This window comes from Petaurus breviceps, unplaced genomic scaffold (assembly GCF_028583685.1).
Source record: "Petaurus breviceps papuanus isolate PSGF00001 unplaced genomic scaffold, PetGlider_PUasm1.0 175, whole genome shotgun sequence".
Taxonomy (NCBI): Eukaryota; Metazoa; Chordata; class Mammalia; order Diprotodontia; family Petauridae; genus Petaurus; species Petaurus breviceps.
In genome coordinates this window covers 30,499,539-30,522,879 of record NW_027185764.1, presented here as the reverse complement: position 1 = coordinate 30,522,879, position 23,341 = coordinate 30,499,539, and the positions used below count along the sequence as shown (strand labels likewise).

General features: G+C 35.7%; 2 protein-coding genes across 6 annotated transcripts in view; both read right to left on the bottom strand.

Moving 5' to 3' along the window:
* FAM151B (family with sequence similarity 151 member B) overlaps positions 1-1,403 on the bottom strand; it is a 51,879-nt gene extending 50,476 nt beyond the window's left edge. Inside the window, exon 1 of one of the 4 annotated variants that reach the window (XM_069085021.1) lies at positions 1,266-1,403. In XM_069085021.1, coding sequence (XP_068941122.1) covers positions 1,266-1,290 — 25 coding nt within the window. In that variant the 5' untranslated portion in view covers positions 1,291-1,403. Of the gene's footprint in view, positions 1-779; positions 1,029-1,265 lie in introns of those variants that run through there. The other 3 variants (XM_069085020.1, XM_069085023.1, XM_069085022.1) reach the window with 3 other exon arrangements.
* Positions 1,404-5,632: 4,229 nt separating this feature from the next.
* The window catches only part of ZFYVE16 (zinc finger FYVE-type containing 16), a 66,524-nt gene continuing 48,815 nt past the window's right edge, over positions 5,633-23,341 (bottom strand). For both annotated transcript variants that reach the window (XM_069085018.1, XM_069085019.1), the window contains exons 14-18: positions 20,637-20,717; positions 18,870-19,032; positions 11,972-12,077; positions 10,331-10,498; positions 5,633-8,342 (exon numbers count right to left, since the gene is read on the bottom strand). In XM_069085018.1, the coding sequence (XP_068941119.1) occupies positions 8,184-8,342; positions 10,331-10,498; positions 11,972-12,077; positions 18,870-19,032; positions 20,637-20,717 (677 nt within the window). In that variant the 3' untranslated portion in view covers positions 5,633-8,183. The remainder of the gene's footprint in view (positions 8,343-10,330; positions 10,499-11,971; positions 12,078-18,869; positions 19,033-20,636; positions 20,718-23,341) is intronic.

Genomic DNA, 23,341 nt, shown 5'->3' with positions numbered 1-23,341 from the left:
AGATATTATACCTTCCTAATTGAAAGCATGGTGGTGTTCTCAACATAAGGAGTAGAGATCAAGTGGGGAAAGGTGTAGGGAAGAGGATAATCAGTTCCATTTTGAACATGTTCAGTACTCTCAGGCACTGAAAGGGGAGATGTCCCAGTCAAAGTTGAAGATGCTGGACTGGAGCTTAGAAGAAATGAGCTAGATAACTTCCTCTTTTTGTCTTCCCACACCGATTACTTCTTACAGAGATCAGCAGTAAAAACTTTTAAATCCCCTTTTCTTGTTTCAAAGCTCTCTTCTTTTGCACCTCGGCTTCATTTTACCATTTGTATAAATCTGCCTTTCCTGATCCTCTCTCCCTACAACTGTTAGTGTCCTCCCTCCACAAACTACCGGGTATTTATCCTCTCTAGAAATACTTATCATTTGTTCTTTTAATACGGTATCCATCACACTACTAGTAAGTGTCTGAGGCTAGATTTGAACTCAGATCATCCTGACTCCTGGCTAGGTGTTCTACCCACTAAGCCACTTAGCTGCCCCCAAACAGATATACTTAATGATGTAGGTACTTAGTTACGTAGTTATACATATAATTAAACATATATGTATATATATATATATATATATATTCTTAACTATAAACATATACGGTGTATATGTGTAAACCCTCTAAGTTCCTAGGGAGTAGAAACTATTCCATTCATTATGTTTGTGTCACCAGCACTTAGCACGAGGAAACCTGACTGATCTGAGAGGAAGAGATTTGGGGGATAATTGTCTCCCACCTTCTTATTCTGCAGAGGCCCGGGGAAGGGGGCTACGCCTCACGAAACTTTCTGACCACACCAGGTCTGACTGTCTCCAGTCACGCCACCAGCATCCCACACCACCCAGGGCAGGTTTCTTGCTGACGTTCTTCAGTCCTTTCCCCACTGGCACCAATACCCACTGCACGTCCTTAAGACCCCCCGCCCCCCAGCCCTCCCTCCACTCCCGGGGCGAAGAAAGCAACCCGGGGGTCTAGATCGGAGACAGAGAATCTCGCGAGACTTCCCGGGCTATAAACCAGGGCTTCGAAGCAGAGGGAGGGGCTGAGGGGCCCTTTCAAAGCTTGTCCTTATTTTCGCGAGGCCTGAGAGGACCGGGGTGGGACCAGATAACCTCAGCCCCTCCACCTACTTCGCCAGCCCGTGAGAAGCTCCAGTTTCAGAATACCGAGACCCATGGCCCGAGCAAGGGACTAAGGAAAGCCTAGTGCAAGCAACGCTTACCCAAACCCCCAACAGTCGTTGCCATGGGGACGAAGAACGGCTCGGGTCGCGCAGGCGCAGAATGATTCTGTACCCTTCCGCTGTTGGCCAGGGGGCGGAACCGGAATTCTCATCTCATGAAAACGAGGCCCGCCAGGAATGTTTAGTTACGTATCCCGCCTTGGCTTGGAGAACGCTTCGGTTACCGAAACCGGAAGCGGGTCTGGGCGTTGGTGTTTGCTCTTTGGGGTGGGGATGTGGTCGAAGAAAAGTGACTGCCAGGTAGGAGCATTGTGGACAGGGTAAGATTAAAAACAAGGCTGTTTCCTCACAACCCGAGGAGGTAGGTAGTGCAAAAATTGCTTGTCTGTTTTGTAGGTGAGAAAGTTTAAACTTTGGGGGGTTGAGCCGCCCTTGGCCACGCACGAAATGTCCTTCCCAAGTCCACGACCACAATCGCATTTTTTTTTCGTTCTTATTAAAGTTGTCACCAAACATTTATTAAGCACCGGCTGTGTGCTACGTGCTGAGGATAGAGAGACACAAAAACGTAGTGCCTGCCCTCGAGAAGCTTCCATTCTGATGGGGAAAGGACCCGCAAGACTAGAAGATGTAGGCGGGATCAGCCATAGAACACTGAGGGAAAGGGGTGGAGTGGGGAGGGAAAGGCTTCTCCTAGAAGGTGGGGTTTGAAGGAAGCCAGGAAGTGGAGAAAAGGGAAGCTTCCCAGACTTGGGGGAGAGCCAGTGAAAATGGCTGGAATCCAAGGCCAGGTCCCTGGATCCTACAGTACGTGGAGGGAGAAATAAAGGATAAGACGACTGGAAAGATAGGAAGCGGCCAGGTTACGAGGGACTTTAAAAGCTAAAAAAAATTTTACGTTTGATCCTTGAAGTAATAGGGAGCCACTGGCGTTTTTTATTGAGGCTGTTGATGTGGTCAGACCTATGCTTTAAGAAGATAATTTTGGCAGCTGACTGGGGAGAGATGAGGCAGAGAAACCAACCAGCTGATTATTACAATAGTCCAGATGTGGCTGCTAGGTGGCAGGGTGCATACAGTGCTAGGCTTGATCAGGAAGACTTCTTCCTGAATTCAGATCTGGACTTGGGACACTAGGCTGTGTGACCCTAGGTAAGTCACTTTACTTTCTTTGCCTCGGTTTCTTCATCTGCAAAATGAACTAGAAAAGGAAATGGCAAACCACTCCAGTATCTCTGCCAAGAAAACCCTAAATGGGGTCATGAGCTGGACACCACTGAAAAAGCCAACCAGATGTGAAGTGGTAAGGTCCTGCATCAGGGTGGTGGTAATGAAGGTAGTGAAGAGAGAAGTGAGCATATACAAGAGATGTTAGGAAGGCAAGAGATTGGCTACATGTGGGGTCAAAGGGGGTCTTTCAGAATGATCTTGTAAGCCTGGATAAGACTGGCATTGTGTTCTCAACAGTAACAGGGAAATTTGAAATAAATTTGGGTAGAAAGATGAGTTTAGCTTTGGACAAATTTGAGTTTTAAGATTTTTTCTGTTTGATGCAGTGCTTCCACTAAAACTACAGGGCCACACAAATCATTTGAACTTTTTAAACAGATTATTTGCAAATGATGGGACTAGATACTGATTATAAGCAAGAGCCTGTGTCTAAATGACATCTGCATTTTAATAGTACTGTTCATATGGTACCTGGTACTTAGTAAGTGCTTACTAAATACTAGTTCAGTGATGAGTTTCCCCATCATGTCTGAGGACAAGTCCTTCAATTCTACTTCACTCTTAACCAGCCTAGCCCTGGACTCCACTGACCCCTTGCCTTAACCATTAAGCTATGTATAGTTCCCTCACTTCCCTACTCATTCTCCAAAATTGATAGCCAAATTAACCTTGCTTTTGCCATGACAGAAGGCTCTACTCCCCTATCCGGTGGCCCCACTCAGTGCCCATGTTCTAAATTGTGGACTGGCTAGGCCAAAGCTCCTTTTTCTGGCCACCACTCTTCTCTTATACCTATTCATGTTAACCCTAATCCTTCATTTGTCACTTCTTTATAAATGAACTTACCCTTCCACTGCACCCTCTGAAGCCCTCACTGTTATTATTATATATTGATTTTCATGTTACACCCATGCCCTTCCTTCCCTCCCCAAATATTTTGTATAGATATTATATTTACTTAAATGTGTACATGCTCTCACTCCCCATCTCCAATTGAATGGAAACTCTTTGAGGGCAGAAGCTGCTTTTTCATTTTCCTTTTGTACCTCAGGACAGAGTCTGACACATAGTAGGTACTTATTAAATTGCTTGTTTTATTCATCCTCTTGATTTATTTTGAAGTGTTGTTATATCTCTACAAGTAGTATTTCTTCCTCCATATTTCTCTCTTTAGTTTTAGTTTTCTAAACTTTAGTTCTTTTTTATGTTGTCTTTACATCACAAGCATTTCCCACTGAAGCCCTCAGACTGAACTCTTTCCCTTGTAATAAAGGAATTCATTAAGGAAAAAAAAATCCAATACAGAAACTTGCCTGACAGGGTACACACTATTTTGTTCTTGTATCACCCAACTCTCTGCCCTGCTTTTCAAATTCCCTTTAACAGGAAATCCATGTGCTGCCTCCACACCTTTGCCTCTGAATGTTTAACTTACCTCAAGGCTCGAGCCCAGTGCCTCCTCCAGAATCTTAGAACTCTCTTTTATCAAATGACCCTGTATTTATTTGTTTATATATTACAGTTTTTTCCTGGTCTACACACTCACCACCTAGCACAATGTTTTACATAATCACAGCTTAATAAATGTTTATTGAAATGAATTATCTCTATCCTACAGAGGGGAAACTGAAGCTGAAAAAAGTTATGTAACTTGCCCCTGATCAGTCATTCCAGTATCAGTCATTATGTTGCCATAAGTGGCAATCCTAGATTACAAGGTTATGCCAGCATTGTAGCAGGTTTTACAAGTTGGAGAGTGTTCATATACAACTCATCTGGCATTCTATTCGCTGCCATCTGTCTTTTGAGACAGTATATGTCCACTGAGACTCATGACCAAGTTAGCCACCAGCTGATAAAAAAGTAACTGTCACAACTCATGAAGATAGAAGATATAAAGGTATAAAGACCAATCACATTGAAGTTAACACTTTCCATAGTATTAAAATACAACTGTATACTGTTTGGTACTTTTAAATGTTCTTGGCCATATTTTCAAATTTGATCATCACACTAAGATCTCCATTTTAGCCAGGAAAACAAAATACCCTCAACCTTAAAATCATGTATACTGAGTGCTCTCATCAGTGCCCATAGATTCAATTGTCATCAGTACACATATGATTTTAAGATCTACTTCTCCAGTCCTAACCTCTATGCTGACCTTAACTACTGCATCTCCAGTTGCCAAATGGACATCTTGAACTGGTTGTCTTGTAGACTCAACATACCCAAAACTAAATGACTATTTTTCCCCCAAACCCTCTCCTCTTCAAGAACACCACTTTTCTCCCAGTGACCCAGGCTCACAACTACTTCTTAAAAATTTCTGCATATTTAGGTTGCTTTCAGTTTTTTGTTCTCCTGATCTTTCTTCAAGGCTTTATTTCTACTTTCACCTACCTCTTAAAGCCCTCAAAGGTCACATCTAAATTCCCATAAAAAAGTGATAACAGGGGCGGCCAGGTAGCACAACGAGTAAGAGCACCGGCCCCAGTGTCGAGATGACCTGGGATCGAATCCCAGGCTCAGATACTCAGCACCACACCCAGAAACACCTGGCCGTGTAACCTTGAGCAAGTTACTTAACTCCAATTGCTAAAAAAAAAAAAAAAAGATAACAATACCTTTTGTACATAAGGTACTTGATAGTTTTCAAATTACTTCCACAAGTGTTATACCTCAGTTGATTCCTTACAATCCAGTTGGGCCCATAGGGGCTTCACTGTTTTGCAGAATGAAAGCCTGAATCTCAGAGAAGTAACTTGCCCCAGGTCACATGGTAATACAAGGACCAAAATGAAATGAAAATCTTAAGACATTTGTTGATGGTTACAGTAACACCTTTACTTTTGACTGAAGCAACAGATGTTTTTTATAATACCCTACTTTATCAAAAGAAAAGATTATTTCCCTCATCTTTGAAGTATGCATGAAAATACTACTAACCATTGAAAGATGAATGCAAAGCACATTATTAAAAATAAGTATTAAATAGTAGAAGTCAAAGCCCATAGCAAAGGCTGAAAAGTGAAAAATTAAACAATGGTATTAGACTAAGTACAAAATACAGATTTGAGAGGATAAAACTAATTTGGCAAGTTTTTTTCATCAACAGTGACTGGTATAAAAGGAGAAAGTTGTAGGTATGGCTTTTTAAAAAATAACCTTGAAACTAGCTTAATATACTTTATTAATTCTAATTACCAAAACACTTAGGGAGTGGGAAACACATTTCTTTAACTTAAATTTTAACTGCTGGAAATCCATTTATTTACCTACTCTGCAACACAATTCTCCATTACTATTCAGGCAGTTAAAGTGACAATTTCCATAAGTTACTAGCACAGTTATTAATTTTAGTTTAGTAATTTAGTATTAATAAATTTAGTTACTAAATTTTAATTTTAAAAGAACACTTTCATATAATTAAAAATGTATACTTTGTTAAAACCATATTGATGAATCTTATTAGTTCAGCTTTCAAATTTAATTTCATGGTAGAATTTCTAGCCTATTCACCTACAGAAACGGCTTTCTTTAAAAAAAAAAAATTCATTTCCTGATTTTCACATACACACAGTTCTGGTCTTCTTCTGGCCTTTTCTTTTGTGCCGTTATCAGCTGCTTTCATTCTCTCCAGCCAGTGTGATCTCAGGAAGTGTAAACCATGTGAGAAGTAGGTTTTGCCTACAGCTATGTAGCTCTAACCTCAAAATTCAGAGACCCACAACTACTTTTATAATAGCAGGGAGGCAAGACAATTATAAAGATGATTAGACAAAAATAGGCTGTCCTCTTGACTTGAAAATTTAAACTCAATCTTGAAGAATTACAAGTAACAATCTGAAGAACATTACCAGAAAATTATTCAGAAAAATAAATGTATGAAGATGTACAAAAGATACTTCAAATATAGTCGGAAATGCAAACTAGAAATATGAATGGATCAACTTGATGGGAAAGGCACCTACAACCATTCTTTTGGTTACTTAACCATCAAGTATATTCTAATTATTCTTTACAATGTGCAATCATTTTGATGTCTAATTATAATATTAGCTTAAAAAAAAAGAAACATCCAAATTAATAACAAATTGCTTTTTATCTTATACAATTACAGTATACTTCACAAGTTATTACATTGCCAGTTCACTAAATATCTGCAAATTTAACAATGCTTACACCTGCTAAATTAGCTACTACAGAGTGGTTATTCTGTACCACTACCATCTTCAGCTAATTATTAGAGGTGTAGTTCAACAGAAACTGGATGCTTTTATTCACTGATATCCCCAGTCTCTTCTATCCTGAGACTTTGGATCCTGAGTTATAACTGACCTGTGTGTATTCAAGTTGTTAGGTTATATATAGATATTTCTTTTTCTTAAAACAGGGCTAATTAGTGTGGTGTTTCTTGAGCTATACATAAGGAGTGTTTTTGATACAAAAACATATAAATATTCCACATGAGAATCAAAAAGGCATCTAAATAATGATTAGGTTCCTATAACCTGGTGATAGCACTAACTGAAATGCACCCTTTGCTTCTTTACTACTATATTTTGTTCTAGTTGTAGCAAAGAGGGAAGCTATGTAACAGTTAATTGTCAAACCTGATGAGGTTCACTGAACCTTTGTATTCAGGCACAAATTTTGTTTGTAATGCAAATATATAAATAGAGTTTAACTTCTGTTAATACCCCATTATCAAAAATAAGTACTATACAAAGAATTTCAAATATGTTAAAGTAGTTCATGAAAATTGACATTAACAGTTTTCCCTGAAAGTAAACAGGGCTGCCAAATAGATTTCAAGGATTAATGAGAAAGGAAAAGAAACCTTGCTTTATGCTTCATTTATTGCTACATAATGACTACTTCAAGGGTCATCTGTCTGGCCTATCGTCAATCACTCAAGGAAGTTGTAAATACACTGGTATACTGTAAAGGAGTGTAGAGGGAGGAGAAATCATTGTATAAAAATATCACCCATTTATAAATTATTAAAGATAACAGTTATAAAACACATACTTGAGTCATTTTTTCTCTATAAAAACAATACACTTAAATATAGAAGCACAAGTTCCTAAAGCACCTACAATCATTTGATTTATATATATTTAATCAGGAAAAAATACAAATTACCAAATCTGGAGAGAGAAAAAAAGGCAAAATCCTTATCTTTAGCCAAATACTCAAGAGTTTAAGTACAGAGATAGCTGATGCTTATAATACAAATCAGCAATCTTATTGTACTTATACACTCTCTGGGATATGGAAACAGTTCTATGCCACTGAAATACAGATTTGTAAATGGGGGCATCTTTATTTGCATATATGCAAAAGATGTTCCTGATTTAGATAGCATTTATTAAGAATCTTCATTAAAACCGTTGTGGACATAAAGAGGTATAGCTAAATGCAGATACTTTGGCTTAGCATTAAAACTAGCACAGTAAATGTTGCAGATTTCCCAAAGACAAAAGACTTTGCCCTTTTTTTTGAGTGCCTGTAATAAATGCAAAGTTTCAGAAATGGTGGAAACCTGAAACTTTTGTGTTATCTATAACTGTGCTAGGATTTTTAAAAATTTAATGTTATCATAAATGCTAAGCTCAAACATTTAATATCAAACATCTACTTTAGTGTCTATCATCACAGCTTTGGTGCTGAAGTTAATTCTGACAAATCAGTTCATAATGCATAGTAGCACACTTATTTTTGCTAAAATAAATTTTCTATAAGGAAAAACATTAATTCTATCTCCAATGGTAAAACAGAGTTGGAGGTCCCACCATGAATCACTGGGATTAGAGCACTATCAAGATCATTTAAGTAATGTTGAGGAAGAAGCTGGCCTCCAGATCCTGCCTGAAATTCAACCTAAAAGAAAAATATAAAAATTCCAAGTGAGTCATGGGCAAAAGAAAAAGTTTAGTTTAGTATAAGAAATTATAAAAATTAATAGCAAGCATTCCTAATGTTGACCTGAAAGTCTGGTTAAAGGAAGCAAATAGGCTAGGTGATAATGTAAATTCTTAATTCAATTCCCTTAAAGCTAGCTGAATACATACATGTATGGAGCCAGATAAAATCTGACTGCCTGAAAAAAAGAATGAGAAGGCTTAAATACACTTTAGAGGGGCAGCTAGGTGGCACAGTGAATAGAGCACTGGCCCTGTAGTCAGGAGGACCTGAGTTCAAATCCGGCCTCAGATACTTAACAGTACTAGCCATGTTACCTTGGGAAGTCATTTAACCCCAATTGCTCTGCCATCCCCCCCTCCAAAAAGCCACAAAAACAAACAAAAAAACATTTTGGAGCCATCCCAATTTAGGATGGCTGTGTCACTCAAATTTATGATCTTCATATATGTTTAATCATGGTATGAGAAAGGAATTTTCTTAATTGAAGAGGTGGTAAATAGAATAAAATAGAGGAATTGACAAAGGGTCAGTTGAAATCATAACCCAATATATCTGGGTTTTCTTTACCATTAACAGGTCATAACAGACTATATGTCCAAAATATTACTAAAAAGTCCCATTATTCAAGGTAGTGTCTCAGGTTAAGGGTCTCATCCTTAATGGTCATAAAGTCAGCCTCATCTGGCTTTGTTGACATAGGAAAAGGAAAGAACAAAGAAGCCATTAGGTCCAGGCTCTTCTTCTGGTTGATTAGTTCTGGCTCTGGCCCTTATTGAGGTTATTAAATTGATATTAAATGATTATCACTAAGTATTACTGAGTTTAAGTATACTAATATGATAGCTATTTTATTCCACTGTGCATTCCTACCACTTTTTTCTTATATTTAAGTATTTTGAAGTTTATTGAACCACTAGAGATCTCTTACAAAGTTAAGGGCTAGTTGGTCCTTTTGCCCCTGTTCTCAGGATTACATATACTGTACTAAATATCCTGAATCACAAACAGGAAGGGAAGGCCTGTTTCAAGCCAAAAAATGAAATATCTGCCACTACCTCATACCATAGTAGATACCATGTAACTACAGATAAATGCCAAAAATTGCCCTAATAGGACAGTGGAGAGATATACCCTGAAGGCTCAAGGAGGAAAATTTTGAATACATCACAAGATTTTAAATTTAAAACATTCCTTCATTAAGAAGCAAACTGAGTCTTAAATTATGACAATATTACTTAAATGTTCTAAATAGTTTTTCATTTTCCATCTGAGGTTCTGAGCACAAATCATTTTATACATTTTTCCAAGCAAAGGAACTATTTTTGTCAAATAGGTTCTTTAAACAAAAGCATCATGATGGTGAAAATATAAATTCAAGCATTCCTACTATATCTTGCTTAGAAAAAAAGGCAATTTAAAATAAAGCTCTCTCTCATTTTAACCTTTATGTAATGAGTAATCTTTTTTAAAGCATTTACTATATCAAAGTACTATGGGAAAATACAAAAGAAAGAAAAATGGTTCCTGCTGTTAAGGAACTATAATCAAATTGAAGAGACAGAATATCTACCCAAACACTAGGTGACAAGTATTTATAATAGAGCCAATATATTAACCAGTGGAAATTAATGTTCAAAAAACTATATTAAAGTTGCCAAGGAAGGCCTCAGAGGAGGAAACTAACTAAATCAAATGGTACAAGCCACAGAAAATAACAGCATATATGTAATATTATACACATGATATAGGTATTCTAAGTACAGGGAATTGGAAAGACAAAATCATACAAAATAAGTATGAAATAAAAAAAACTCTAACCTCAAATAGGAAATTAAATAAAGAAAAATTATATGCTAAACTGTTAAGTGAAATACAGTCAAGTAAACTTTTAGATCCTGCCATAATACATTCATTTTAAAAAGAAAAAACAAACTGTACATTACCATGTCTGTATCAATAGAAACTCGGAGTCCTATCTTATTCATCCCTTTATTTTTTAGTGTTTTCAGATGTGAACAAAGTGCAGCACTGCCAGCTATTGCTATTTCTTTAGCAAACTGGTAACGACTTCCTGACATTGTAAAGTCCTGGTCCTTTAGAAAATAAAATACCTGAAATACAGTAGAAAATAAGTCATGATTTGTATTTCTGATTATATGGACAAAAATCAAAATAAAATAAAAACAAAATAAAAGTAACTGATGCAAATTGAGAAATATCTCTAACACTTCAGTTTTTTTACAAAGTTATAATGTTAATGTTATGTACATCACTCAGCAGAAAATTAAAACTAATGGTGACCCAATATTGGAATGGCTTAACTATAGCCCAAAGCTTTAAACTAAGAAATCCTGATTCACTTAGCTTTAAAAATGATGCTAATTTGAGCAACTAGGTAGCACAATGGATAAGGCACCTGCCCTAGAGTCAAGACTGGTCAAATTTGAGGCTCAAACACTTATTAGCTTTGCGACCCTGGGCAAGACACTTAACCCCAATTGCCTCCAAAGAAAAGAAAATTTTAAAATGATGCTAATCTTTTTTTACAGTAGCAAATAAGTGGCAACAAAGTAGAGATCCATCAACTGTAGAACAGCTAAACAAATTATGCTACATGAAAATAATGGAGTTTTAATACACTGTAAGAAATGGTAAAAGTGACAGACAAATGTGGAAAAACATGAAATAAGCAAAACCAAAAAAAATTATATGAATAATGACAAAGTAAATGGAGAGGACAGCCACAATCAATACTGCTGCAGAATTATAATAACTAACCTTATGTCGAAAGAAGAGATATGAAAACACCATCCCCCTCCTTTACAGAGGTATAGGGGATTATAGGTGAGGAACACTGCAAATACTGTCAGATTTGAGTAGCTAATTTTGTTGAAATATTTTTTCCTTCTGTTTTTTAAAAACTAAGATGGTTCTTTGGGAGATAGGAAGAGTGGGGAGACATAATGGGAAATGTAGGTGAAGTAAAAAGAAAAGACACATTTTTAAAGAATTATGTTAATGTAACCAAAGTCTCTCTGTGAAAACTTGTATATAAATGTAGAAATAATACAGAAATTCAAGATGTTCTATACCCACACAATACACTTTGAATCTCAATTATTAGAGATTCTGGTCTTAGATGATCTATTTATTGGTTTCAGGGGAAATGTCAAAGTATGGATGGATCACCACAGTCCATTATTACTGATAAAAAATAATTCAAATGTATGCTGCACTAAACAAAAGATAATATTATAAAAAATAAGCTAGATCTCAAAGTGTATTCATCACTACACATAATTTTCAATAAAATACTGGAGATAGCAATAATTCAACCAATATCCCTAAAATTATCAAAATTTTATGTGGGAATTTGGAAATTTTTCTTTAAACGATGGTCAACCTTATGAGGAATTTGGTACAATACCAGATTTGGGAAATTAAAAGCAGCAGCAAAATATTACAAAGTAAAGGAAAATATATATATATATGTGTGTGTGTGTATGTATGTATATATGTATGTATGTATGTAAATATATATGAAATCAACAAAATAACAGAAAAGAGCAGTCTCAATTTATTACCTCAGTACATTTTACAAGTTTCTCATCAGTTTCAAAATCTGCTTCCTGTTGTATTTTTTCGCTTGGAATTCCTTCCAATGATTTTCCATCTATTGCACTAGTAACACTATAGAATAAAACAAAATAAATTTTACTTCAAGATTTTCTTTGATTAAATAACTTTAAAAATACAGAAAAGAACTAAAATACAATCTATTGATTTTTAAGCAACAAAATGTTATCTTGAAAGCAAAATGAAAGCCAAAATATAGCGACATATCCATCTACTAAGTCCCTCAGTCATAAGACTAATCTTTTAAACTATCAGTACATAAGATGTAGTAAATAGTCAGGACTAAGCCTAATTCCCTTACATTAACCTCAAAATAAAGTTTAAAAAAGTGAAAATTTAAAAAACAGCAAAAATTATAATAAAATAAATACAAAAGAAACAATTCAGCAAAAAAGCCTTAATGCAATGAACAAATACTATGGGGTAAAAAGAGAAAAGAACATGAGAATGGCCATACAGAAAAGATGATGGAAAATGTCACTGAAGCAGTGTACTAATAATAGCAACATTTATATATCATTTTAAGATTTGCAAAGTACATTACAAACATTATCTCAGTGGATCTTCACAACAGCCTTGGAAGTGTTATTATTATCCCTATTTTACCTATGAGAACACAGAGGCTAAGTGACTTTTCCCCAGAGTCACTCTACTAATAAGCTGGGGAGGCTTGATTTGAATTCAGGTTTTAACTTCAGGTCCAGTACTTTCCACTTCAGTATATTCTGAGTAGGATGATTCAAACAGCATGAAAAAAACATAGTAATGGATGAACAAAAACAGCAAAAGAAAAAAATAAAAAACTAGAAGATGACTTCATATCTCTACAAAGTAAAGCAGCAAAATGAGAAGAAGGAGCTCAGGAAAACAAGTGAAGTTGGTGAATGCAATCTAAGAATTATGCATCTCCCCCAAAATTTTTAAAAAATATGAATACCATCTTCCAGGAAACAATGGAACAACTGTTGTCTAGGAGTACCAGAAACAAAGGACATAGTACAAACAAATAAAATTCAGGCAGAATGAAACCCTAAGTTCAACCCATTCAGAAACGCAAGTCACCAAGTAGAAAGTTTCAGTGTCAGAAAAAATCTTGCAAATGGTCAAGAGAAAGCAATTTACAAAAGTTGTTCTACTTTTCCACTATTCCAGAAAGCATGTGAAAAGACTGTCCTCAAAGCCTGACTTGGAAAATAACAATTAACAATGGTATTGCCAAGAAAAAACATGCAGACTTTTAGACCATAAAGACCACAGAGAAGAACGCTAGGTTTAGAATTCAAATTCTAGCTCTGCTGTTTACAATTTTCATCACCTCATTTAAACTTCTTTAGATATAGTTCCCTCAACTGTAAAATGGGGAGGTTGAATTAGGTGAAATGGGAAGCCCCTCTAGGCTCTAAATCTATAAAGCAATGAAATCCATTCAAAAGCAACCATTCAAATTGTGTACAGCATTACTACAAAACAAAAACGAGAATGGAACTCGATATCCCAGCAATCCAACAGAAACTGGCTTGCATCCTGAAACTGTCTGTCCTGAACACTGGCCCTCATTAAAAAGCTGATTCTTTAATGAGGTCATAAAATACAGTACTTTTCATAGTGAGAAATAGCAAACTTAAGACCTCTCACAGGCAAATTTACAAAGCAGTCAAAACTGTAAAAGGTAATACAGATTTAGAATTCAAGTATAGTCAATTCTGCTATAATGCCTATTTTGAAAACACAAATTTGCTCCAATTTAGCTGATATTTTAGAAAACAAGTTGAGCATAACTTGAATTGCAAGTTTGCTTATGCTTAATTTTCTCTGAAAGAATGACAAACATTGAGAATGCAACACCATTTCTGAATGACTCACAAACTAACTCTTCTGATGATCACTTCCCACAAGTAAATTTAAGGTCTTTTTTAAGGTAAAGTTCCATATTATGTATCTTTTAATGCAGTAGGAGCTTATAGGAGGAAAAGAGCTCACTACCACCTCTTCCACCATGGTCCCAGGCCTGAAGTTACAACCTGCCCAAATTTCTTAAGATTTTCCCAGCTCTGGGTATCTGGAATCAGGGCCCAGGCTCAGCAGCCGCCTAAGGCCATAGACTTTGTCACTACTTATTTTAGTATTTATGTATTTCTTAACCATTCAGATTGCATAAAGCTGTGCTATCACAACAGTTTTTGTTTAGGTTTCTATTTTAATGTATCACTGATGAAGGTTTCGAGAATTGTACCTTTGACTGCATTTTTCCCATAAGGTTTTTATTGTTTGATTTTGCATAGCATGGTGTTTTGGGGAATAAACATGTCAAGTCATAGTAGAATTGACTCTAATACATAACACATAAAAGATGATCTAATGTTAATGTGCTCTAAGTACATATAAGTAGGCTCCATCTAACCTATGATAAAAGTTCAGTAGAAATACAAAGAGAAAAATCCCTTAAAGCAACCACATCAGATTTAGATGATTCAGAACAGAGAAGTCAAACACTGGCCTGCCTTTGGCTCCTAAGTATAAACTAAACCAGATTAAAATGCAGCTGGGAAATATTTAACAAAATAATTAAAAATAGATAAAACCTAAATAACATTACTTTAAAACCAAGTTAATATGGAGCTCACAGGGATCCTTATGTTTTATATTAGTGGCTCCTATTTCTATTTGAATTTAAAACCACTAACCTAGAAAAATGAAAGAATAAAATTATTTTTCTTTATATTAGGATTCAGGGGCAGCTAGGTGGTACAGTGAATAAGAGCACCAGCCCTGGAGTCAGGAGGACCTGAGTTCAAATTTTACCTCAGACACTTAATACTTACTAGCTGTGTGGTCGACCTTGGGCAAGTCACTTAACCCCAATTGCCCTGCCATCCCCCCTCCAAAGGAAAAAAAAAAGAAAATGACATTACTGTTGTGGCAGTCTTCCCTAAACTTCTTTCTACGTAGTCAAATCACTGACTTATGAGAGCAAAGCAAATTAGAACATACGTAAAAAAAAAAGTAAATGAGGGGCGGCCAGGTGGCTCAGCAAGTAAGAGCACCAGCTCCAGTGTCGGGATGACCTGGATCAAATCTGGGCTCAGATACTCAGCACCACACCCAGAAATAACTGGCCGTGTAACCTTGAGCAAGTTACTTAACCCCGATTGCTTTAAAAAAAAAAAAAGTAAATGAAAAATGAAGATATGACATGCAATTTTGAAAATTGTATCCTCACTTATTTAAACAAGTTACTAAAATTGAAAATGGTATATAGCTGGAAAATAGGTCATAGATACAAACTACAATAATGTCATACAGTAGTTTAACAAGCGAAAAGCTAATGCCGTAATTAGGAGATTTAAAGGGCCAAAAAGTATCTTAGTCAACCAAGGGTTGATTTATTTGCTATGCAGAAAGATTTGGTAGGCAAAGGAAAAACTAGCTTGGAAAATAATGAGCTGAAAAAAATCTTAGATATATGGCAGAAGATTATCAGAATTATTTCTTCAAAAAATAGAAAAACAGTGGAGAGAGGGTAAAACTAGTTCAAAGAAAGTTTAGTGAAAAATCCAATTAGCAAGCAAAATTACTCTGAGAATATTTACAGATAAAAATGTAAGGAGAGTAACAATAAAAATGGAAAAGGTGTGCAAAGTTTTTCATATCAAACACTTTGTTCAACATTAAGGTCAGCTGGACTCTAATATCCTGGGTATGCTTAACTAAGGACATAGAAATGAACAAAGATGAGGAAAGCAACTGTAGCAGCCCAAGTATGCATATAAAGAAGAGAGGCATGCTGGAGCTAACAGAACTATGAAGACACTAGGGGATTAATTCAAAAAGTATTACTAAGAAGCAGAAGATACCAACAGAGAGGAGAGAAATCTCAGATGCGAAGGCAACCAAGACAGCCTCAACTACTATGAATCTATATGGCTACCTTTCAGTCTACACACAAGTGAGGATATATTTGATGGGAAACCAGCCAAGTTTCATCAAGCAAAATTACACAATTAATCACATCTTTATCAGATCACTACTAAAAAGTGCAAAGAATACAAAATCCCATTGTGAAAAAAGCACTTGATTCAGTGAGCAAAAATGCCACCTTAAAGTCTCTCTTCTAACAAAGAATCTCTTGAGCATGGATTAAATTTATCTAAGATTTCATGAAAAATGAGATAACCTTATTCATTTATCCTCTAATTATCAACAACAGATGAGGCATAGAACTGTCATGAAGAGAGAGAATCTTGGACAGGTTAGGCCTAGAATTAAACAGGAGAAGGACAATGGACTGGACTGCCTTTGGGAAACTGCAAACTTCCTTTAATGACACCAAACTTCTACCAGAAACAAAAGCCCGTTATTTTAATTCTAAAATTCTACAGCTTTAATATGGGTACAAAACACAGAACACTATAGTTTCTGTAAAAATTTTTAAAGTATCACTTAGAGGTCAACAGAGAGTTATGTGGTGGGTTTAAGTAGGGTTCTGCACGGAACAAATTAAGAACTTCAAAATAGACCTGGAATAAAGGATGTCATCACATGACTGAAAAAGGAGATAAACTGGTCAAAGTAAAGAAAACCCATGGACAGCTGGCCCATTTCACTGGTATCTTTGTAGTGTCAAGAGAAAGTGAAGAGGGTTCTTGCCCCACTGGGTTGATCCTCCATGACAAACTTGTGGAAGTAAATGGAAAACTGATAGACATGGATAAAAATTATAAACTGCTTCCTTGGTGGGATTCTACATACTGAGGAGATCACTCATCACTTGAGTATGCCTCAGGAGGATCATAGAAACAGGAACTGGAGTCATGAGAAAGAGTAAAAACAACTATTCCACTGAAAAGACAAGCAGGAAAACTACATTGTGATTAAAGGCATAGATAAACAAGCAGGATCAATTTTAGCATGGAATGGCATAAGGAAAAAAAGAACTACACGGCAAGACACTAATTCTAGACAACCTTAACAGTCTTAAATCAGAGATAAATAGAGAACTAGATAAAGGAAATTAACAGACTTTTAAAAAATGCTTGATAAACCCATGGGGACTTCTGACAATACATGCTTTTTTTCAGGATCCCATGGGAAAATCATGTGATTTGGCACAAAGAACTTATAAATAAATGTGGATGGACAGAAAGCTTTAAAATATTCTGTAAAGAACCACAACACCAAAATTCTAACAGATGAAGAAATCTGAACAAAAGATGCAGCTCTAAAGACAGACTTAAAAACAGTCTTGATAAAAAGTGAATTAAAGACCAAATAATAGAAACAATAAAAAATAAATGATAATAACAAGACCACATATCAAAATTTATGGGATATTATTACAAAAGCAGTCCTTAGCAGAAAATGTATACAACTGAATGCATATAGGGAAAAAAGAAATAAAGGAAAGAGAAGATAATGAAAATTCTAAAACTGTATAGACCCAAAATAGTTCAAAAGGAACGAATTTTAAAATTAAAGGTAAAATAAACAGAATTGAAAGCAAAAAATAATCTGAGCTAATAAAATAAGAAGCTGATTTTTCGTAAAACTTTACAAAATTAGCAAACCCTTAGCTCATTTGATTTTTTAAAAGGTAAAAAATTAAATGTAAAAAAGGAATATCATAAAAGTGGAGAGGGATATTATAAAAATTATCAGAAATTATGGAATTATAATGATACAGAGAAAAAGAAGATTGGATTTTGGGGTCAGAGGGCCAAAACTCAAATCCTAACTGCCATTTCACCTACATATGGCTTTAAGCAGGTTAGTTTTCATATATGGACTTTAGTTTCTTCATCTACAAAATGAGAGCATTAGACTGGATAACTTGGAAGGTCACTTACAGTATTTAACAAATTCAATAAAAAAGAAAATTATTTTAAAAATTAGAAAAAAATTAAAATGCATATGTACAAACGGTTACGACTATCAAGACAAGTGATAAAAAAAAAAGTAGTGCTTAAAGGGTTTGACAATATGAAATCTCAAATTTTATTATGAACCAGTAATTATTAAACTATCTGGTATTTTTTTAAAAAGAAAAAAAGTGGAATAGATGAAATAATCATCAAGTAAGTCTTAAGAAACATGGAGAACAGTCTCGTACTGAATAAGACCAAGACATAAAAGTATCAGGAAACAATTATCGAAGCAAATATTCCTGGGAAACCTCTACAGAAGACGCATCTTCAGCTATTCACCACAAAAAGTCCAAACAGACAAAGGATTTCCATATAAAAAGTTACAAGATTAAAAATTCTGAAGGGAATGGAAGTTTGTAGCTCTCATAACTGTGGAAGGAATGAATTTCACATCATATAATTAAATAGTACTTCATTTACATAAAAATAAAGGCTTTTGCACAAATAATAAATATAGCTAAATAATAAGACAAGATGGAATGAAAAATAACTAATATAAAAACAAATTTTTTTAATAAATAGAAAAACTTAAAATCCTAGATCTCCTAACTTCATACCTAATGCTCTTTCCCCCATTCTATACACTGCTTCATACAACTACAGGTTGTCTTCTTACCAGAGACATGCATTAGAATATCAGTAAGTAATTTTAGCTCTGCTTAGTCCTGACATCAAACCTGAACTCCATTTTTTGTCATTCTCCACATTACCAGATTCACCTCTGACCCATTTAATTAACTGCAGTCTAGTGAAGGGAGTATGCCTGGGACTTAATGGTGTATACATTTTAAAAACAGGATGACATAAGCATTCATCTAAATGCTTAATTATATTACTTAAATAAAAATTTTAGTCAAAAGCTAAATGTTTCCTCTCATAGTTTCTTTTAATTTCAATGATGAATTATTACATAAAATATTCCTACCCTTTGTTTCCTTTTTCTTCAGTTTCTACCCAGCAAATATCCACATATTCTCTTGAGTCTACCGCATCTACTTTCCCACATGTAATTTTAAAGTCTTTTTGGTCTCTTAGAGCTAGCCGTAAGCCTTCCATTGTCTCTGGAGTTATTTGTACCATCAAACCATCTAGAAATAAAAGAATTTAAGTTAGAGATTTCTTAAACTAAGTAATGATATTTATTCTGTAAAAAACCGGTTTCTATTATCAAAATACTTTTTTGGGTACAATAAAGTCATCTGGTGATTGAAAAAATGCCCACAGATCATTTAATTCTAATTCCTTGATATACAAAGGAAACATGTATATTTTATAAAGTAAAAGTTTAATTTCAGTGTAGATGCTGCTACATCAGCATATAAAAATGTTCTTATTTGGGGCAGCTAGGTGGCACAGTGAATAAAGCACTGGCCCTGGAATCAGGAGGACCTGAGCCCAAATTCGGCCTTAGACACTTAGAAACCAGCTGTATGACCTTGGGCAAGTCACTTAACCCCAATTGCCCTGCCTTCCCCTCTCAAAAAAGAAAAAAAAATGTTCTTATTTGGAAAAAAAAAAAGCCCTCTACTTTAGTCCTTTTTAGTTTAATAACAAAAATAAGCATTCGTTTCCCCCAGCTAATTGCATTTCAGTAACACAGACATTTGTCAAAAGCTTTCTGAAACAAAGGTACACATAACAACTATATACCAAAATGCTTATGGATTATAAAATTATAGTTTATGAAATTATGGTGTAAAATTTTTAAGATACTGGGGCGGCTAGGTGGCTCAATGAGTAAAGTGCCGGTCCCGGAATCGGGAGGACTTGGGTTCGGTTCCAGCCTTAGACACTTAACACACACACACACACACACACACACACACACACACACACACACACAAACTAGCTGTGTAACCTTGGGCAAGTTACTTAACCCCAACTGCCATCCAAAAGGCAAAAAAAAAAAAAATTTAAGATACTAAACTTATTCTCAATGCTAATCATGTTATCTTTTCCCTAAGATTTACAATAACTTCACTATAAATATCATCTCAGGATAAAGTGCTTCAGCTATTTTCTAAAGGAACCTTTAGCTTTTTCCTCATCAACAAATGTTCTTTTCCTAATTGTCCATTAGGCAGTAAACAAACTCAATTTGTATTTGCAAATCATATTTTGCTTTCCATATGGAATGCATTAACTTTCTGAGTCCCATAAACTCCTACATTAATGAAAACCACCATTTGTTAAACATTAGATAAAAAAGCAGTCCTCTGTTTTCCTTTCAGAAGGGGAAATGATGTAAAGTTAAGCAAAGTATTTTTTTTTTAAGCAATAGGGGTTAAGTAACTTGCTCAAGGTTACACGGCCAGTTATTTCTAGGTGTGGTGCTGAGTATCTGAGCCCGGATTTGATCCAGGTCATCCCGACACTGGAGCCGGTGCTCTTACTCGCTGAGCCACCTGGCCGCCCCTAAGCAATTGGGGTTAAGTAACTTGCTCAAGGTTACACGGCCAGGTGTTTCTGGGTGGGTGCTAAGTGTCGGAGCCTGGGATTCGATCTCCAGGTCTTCTCAACACTGGAGCCGGTGCTCTTACTCGCTGTGCTACCTGGCCGCCCCTAGTTAAGCAAAGTATTAATCTGCTAGAGCTGAATCATTTCATATTAACTGCCTTCTGGAATATTTCCTCAAAAATTCTAGAAATTTTGGATTCAATTTTTACATCAAAACAATCAAAGAAATTCATACCTTCAACTATGCTGGATTTAGCAAGAAATCCTGAAGATGTTTTTAGGGCTCCATTGAATACCACAAAACTTGCACCAGTCACTGATAAAGAAAAACAAAATCGGTAAACTCATGGATTTGTTTCTCATGGCACATTAATTCAAATTTAATTCAAATTGTTTTTCATGATACATTAATTCAAATTTACCAAGTTGTTATACCTACCACTTCTTTTTTCTTAAGTTACATGACAAATATGTCGATGTTTTTGCTGAGCTATGCATATTTACTACAAGGGAGAGCTTATACATGGGCTAGAAGTTGCTGAGTTAGTGCATAGGTGGACTAACACAACAAAGAGAAAATAAAACATATTTTTGTGCCACAGAAGAAAAAAGTGTAAAAGGGGATTTTGTTAAGTTATATGCACACACATACATGTATGTATGTGTATATATACACAGTATGTATATACATACATGTTCTAGGCATGAATAGAAAGCTGGCCTCAAAGCTAAGAAGATTTTGGTTCAAGCCCTGCCTGATACACACTTTATATCAGCAGTCACTTTACCTCTAAGTGCTCTAAGTAACCCTCTTAAGACTATAAACTCCAGAAGATGTGCCAACCTGCATTGTTTGAGGGTTTCCATACCCAGGAGTTCTCTATACCAACTAAATCATAGACCTAGTCCTTATTTCTTATTGTAAAAGCACTGAACTTGAAGTCAAGAAGGCCAGGTTCAAATCTTGCTGTGTGATCTGGGTAAGTCACTGACCCCTCTCAGCCTCAGTTTCCTCATCTGTAAGATGAGGATAATAATAGCACCTACCTCACAGGGTTATTGTTTGGTTCAAATGAGAAAATATTAATGTGAAGTGTTCTCCAAACCCTTGAATACTAAATAAATGTTAGCTCTTACTATTATGAATAGTTTCAAAGCTGTCTTTGTGGATGTTTCAGCCTAATAAAGGGGTATGACACATAGATAACTACAATGGAAAATAATACATTGGTTCATCAGCCAAGTGCAAAGCAATACTGGGTAAGATCTGGAAGGGAATGTGGTTTTTGACAAGAGGACTCACAGAAAGTGTCACGGAGAAAAGGGGATGTTTAAGTTGGGCTTTAAAGGAAAAAACAGGAAAATGAGGCTATTCTAAGCAAAAGGAACAATGTGAGCAAAGACCTAAAAGGAATAAAGTGTCATGTTTTTAGGGGACAGAAAATAATCCAGTTTGGCCAGATCAAACTTATTAATCAGATTAATAAGAAAAAGTCAGTCCATAAAAACATTAGGTGTCTATGTGCCAAGTACTGTGCTAAGCACTGAGTATACAAAAAGAGACAGTCCCTGCCCTCAAAGAGCTCACAATTTAAGGGGAGAGACAACATGCAAACAAACATATACAAAATACCTATATAAACAGGAAATAATTAACAGAGGAAGACACTGGAATTAGGGTTGGAGAAGGCTTCTTGTAGATGGTGGGATTTTAACTGGAATTTAAAAGAAGCCAGGTAAGTCAATTAGTAGAGCTGAAGAGGGAGAGCATGCCCAACATGGGGGACAATCAGAGAGAATGCCCACAGCCAAGAAATGGAATGTCTTGTTGGAGAAATAGTCAGGAGGCCAGTGGCACTGGAGTGAAGAGTATATGGGGAGGGGGGGGATAAGGTAAAAGAAGACTAAAAAGGTAGGAGGGGCCTAGGTTATAAAGAGCTTTGAATGGCCAATGGAATTTATTGATCAGAGAACATGGCAGAGAAGGGATATGATAGGACCTGTACTTTAGGAAAATCATTTTAGTGGCTGAATGGAGGAAAGAGTGAAGTGCAAAGAGACTTAAGGCAGGCAGACGCACCAGGAGGTTACTGTAATATTCTACACTTGAGATGATGAGGGCATATAGCAGTGGAGAGAAGTGGACATATATTAAAGATGTTGTAAAGGTGAAAATGACATGCCTTGCCAATTAATAGTAAAAATAATTATAATGATGATGATGATCTCAATAGATACCAACAACCACATATAAAAGGCTTAAAACATTTTTATTAAATGTCTCTTTATAAAAATTAGGCTCTTTTGAATTAGAGTAATTTTCTCTGAAAACAAAAATAAAGCAAGGTACTCCTTGGCATCAAACTTTTTAAAAAATTTTTTATTAGATGGTTTTATTTAGTTAACTCCAAGGATCTATTGTTTTGCTGGTGCTCATTCCACTGACTCAGAAATGTTAGCCTCCTATGACTTGCTTGATATCACTGTGAGTAACTATGGCCATAAAAGTCTGTGTCCAATCCAAATTTAGTTAGACCAGTCTTCTGATATGACAAGCAAGGTGTTGTCATGTCACTATTTAAAGTTCTTCCAACCTGACAAGCCCTGTTAGATATGGTAGTCTACTTCAAGAGCCCACAGTCTCCTCCATATCATCACAAAGCATCAGAGAAGCAGGATATTTTCTTACCAACTCCCTCTTCAACATCTGCCACCCAGTTTCCATCCTCTGCACCCCAATGAAACAGTCTTCTCAAAGGTGACCAATAATTTCTGAGTGGATAAATCTAATGACCCTTTCTCAGTCTTTTTTCTTTCTTGGCCTCTCTGCAACATCAATCCTTTATTTATAAGTAAGGCCCTCACACTGAACCTATTTAATCTGAGTTTACACACAGTTCTAATAAGCTAAGTTTAAAATTTTGCAGCCTACAACAGATT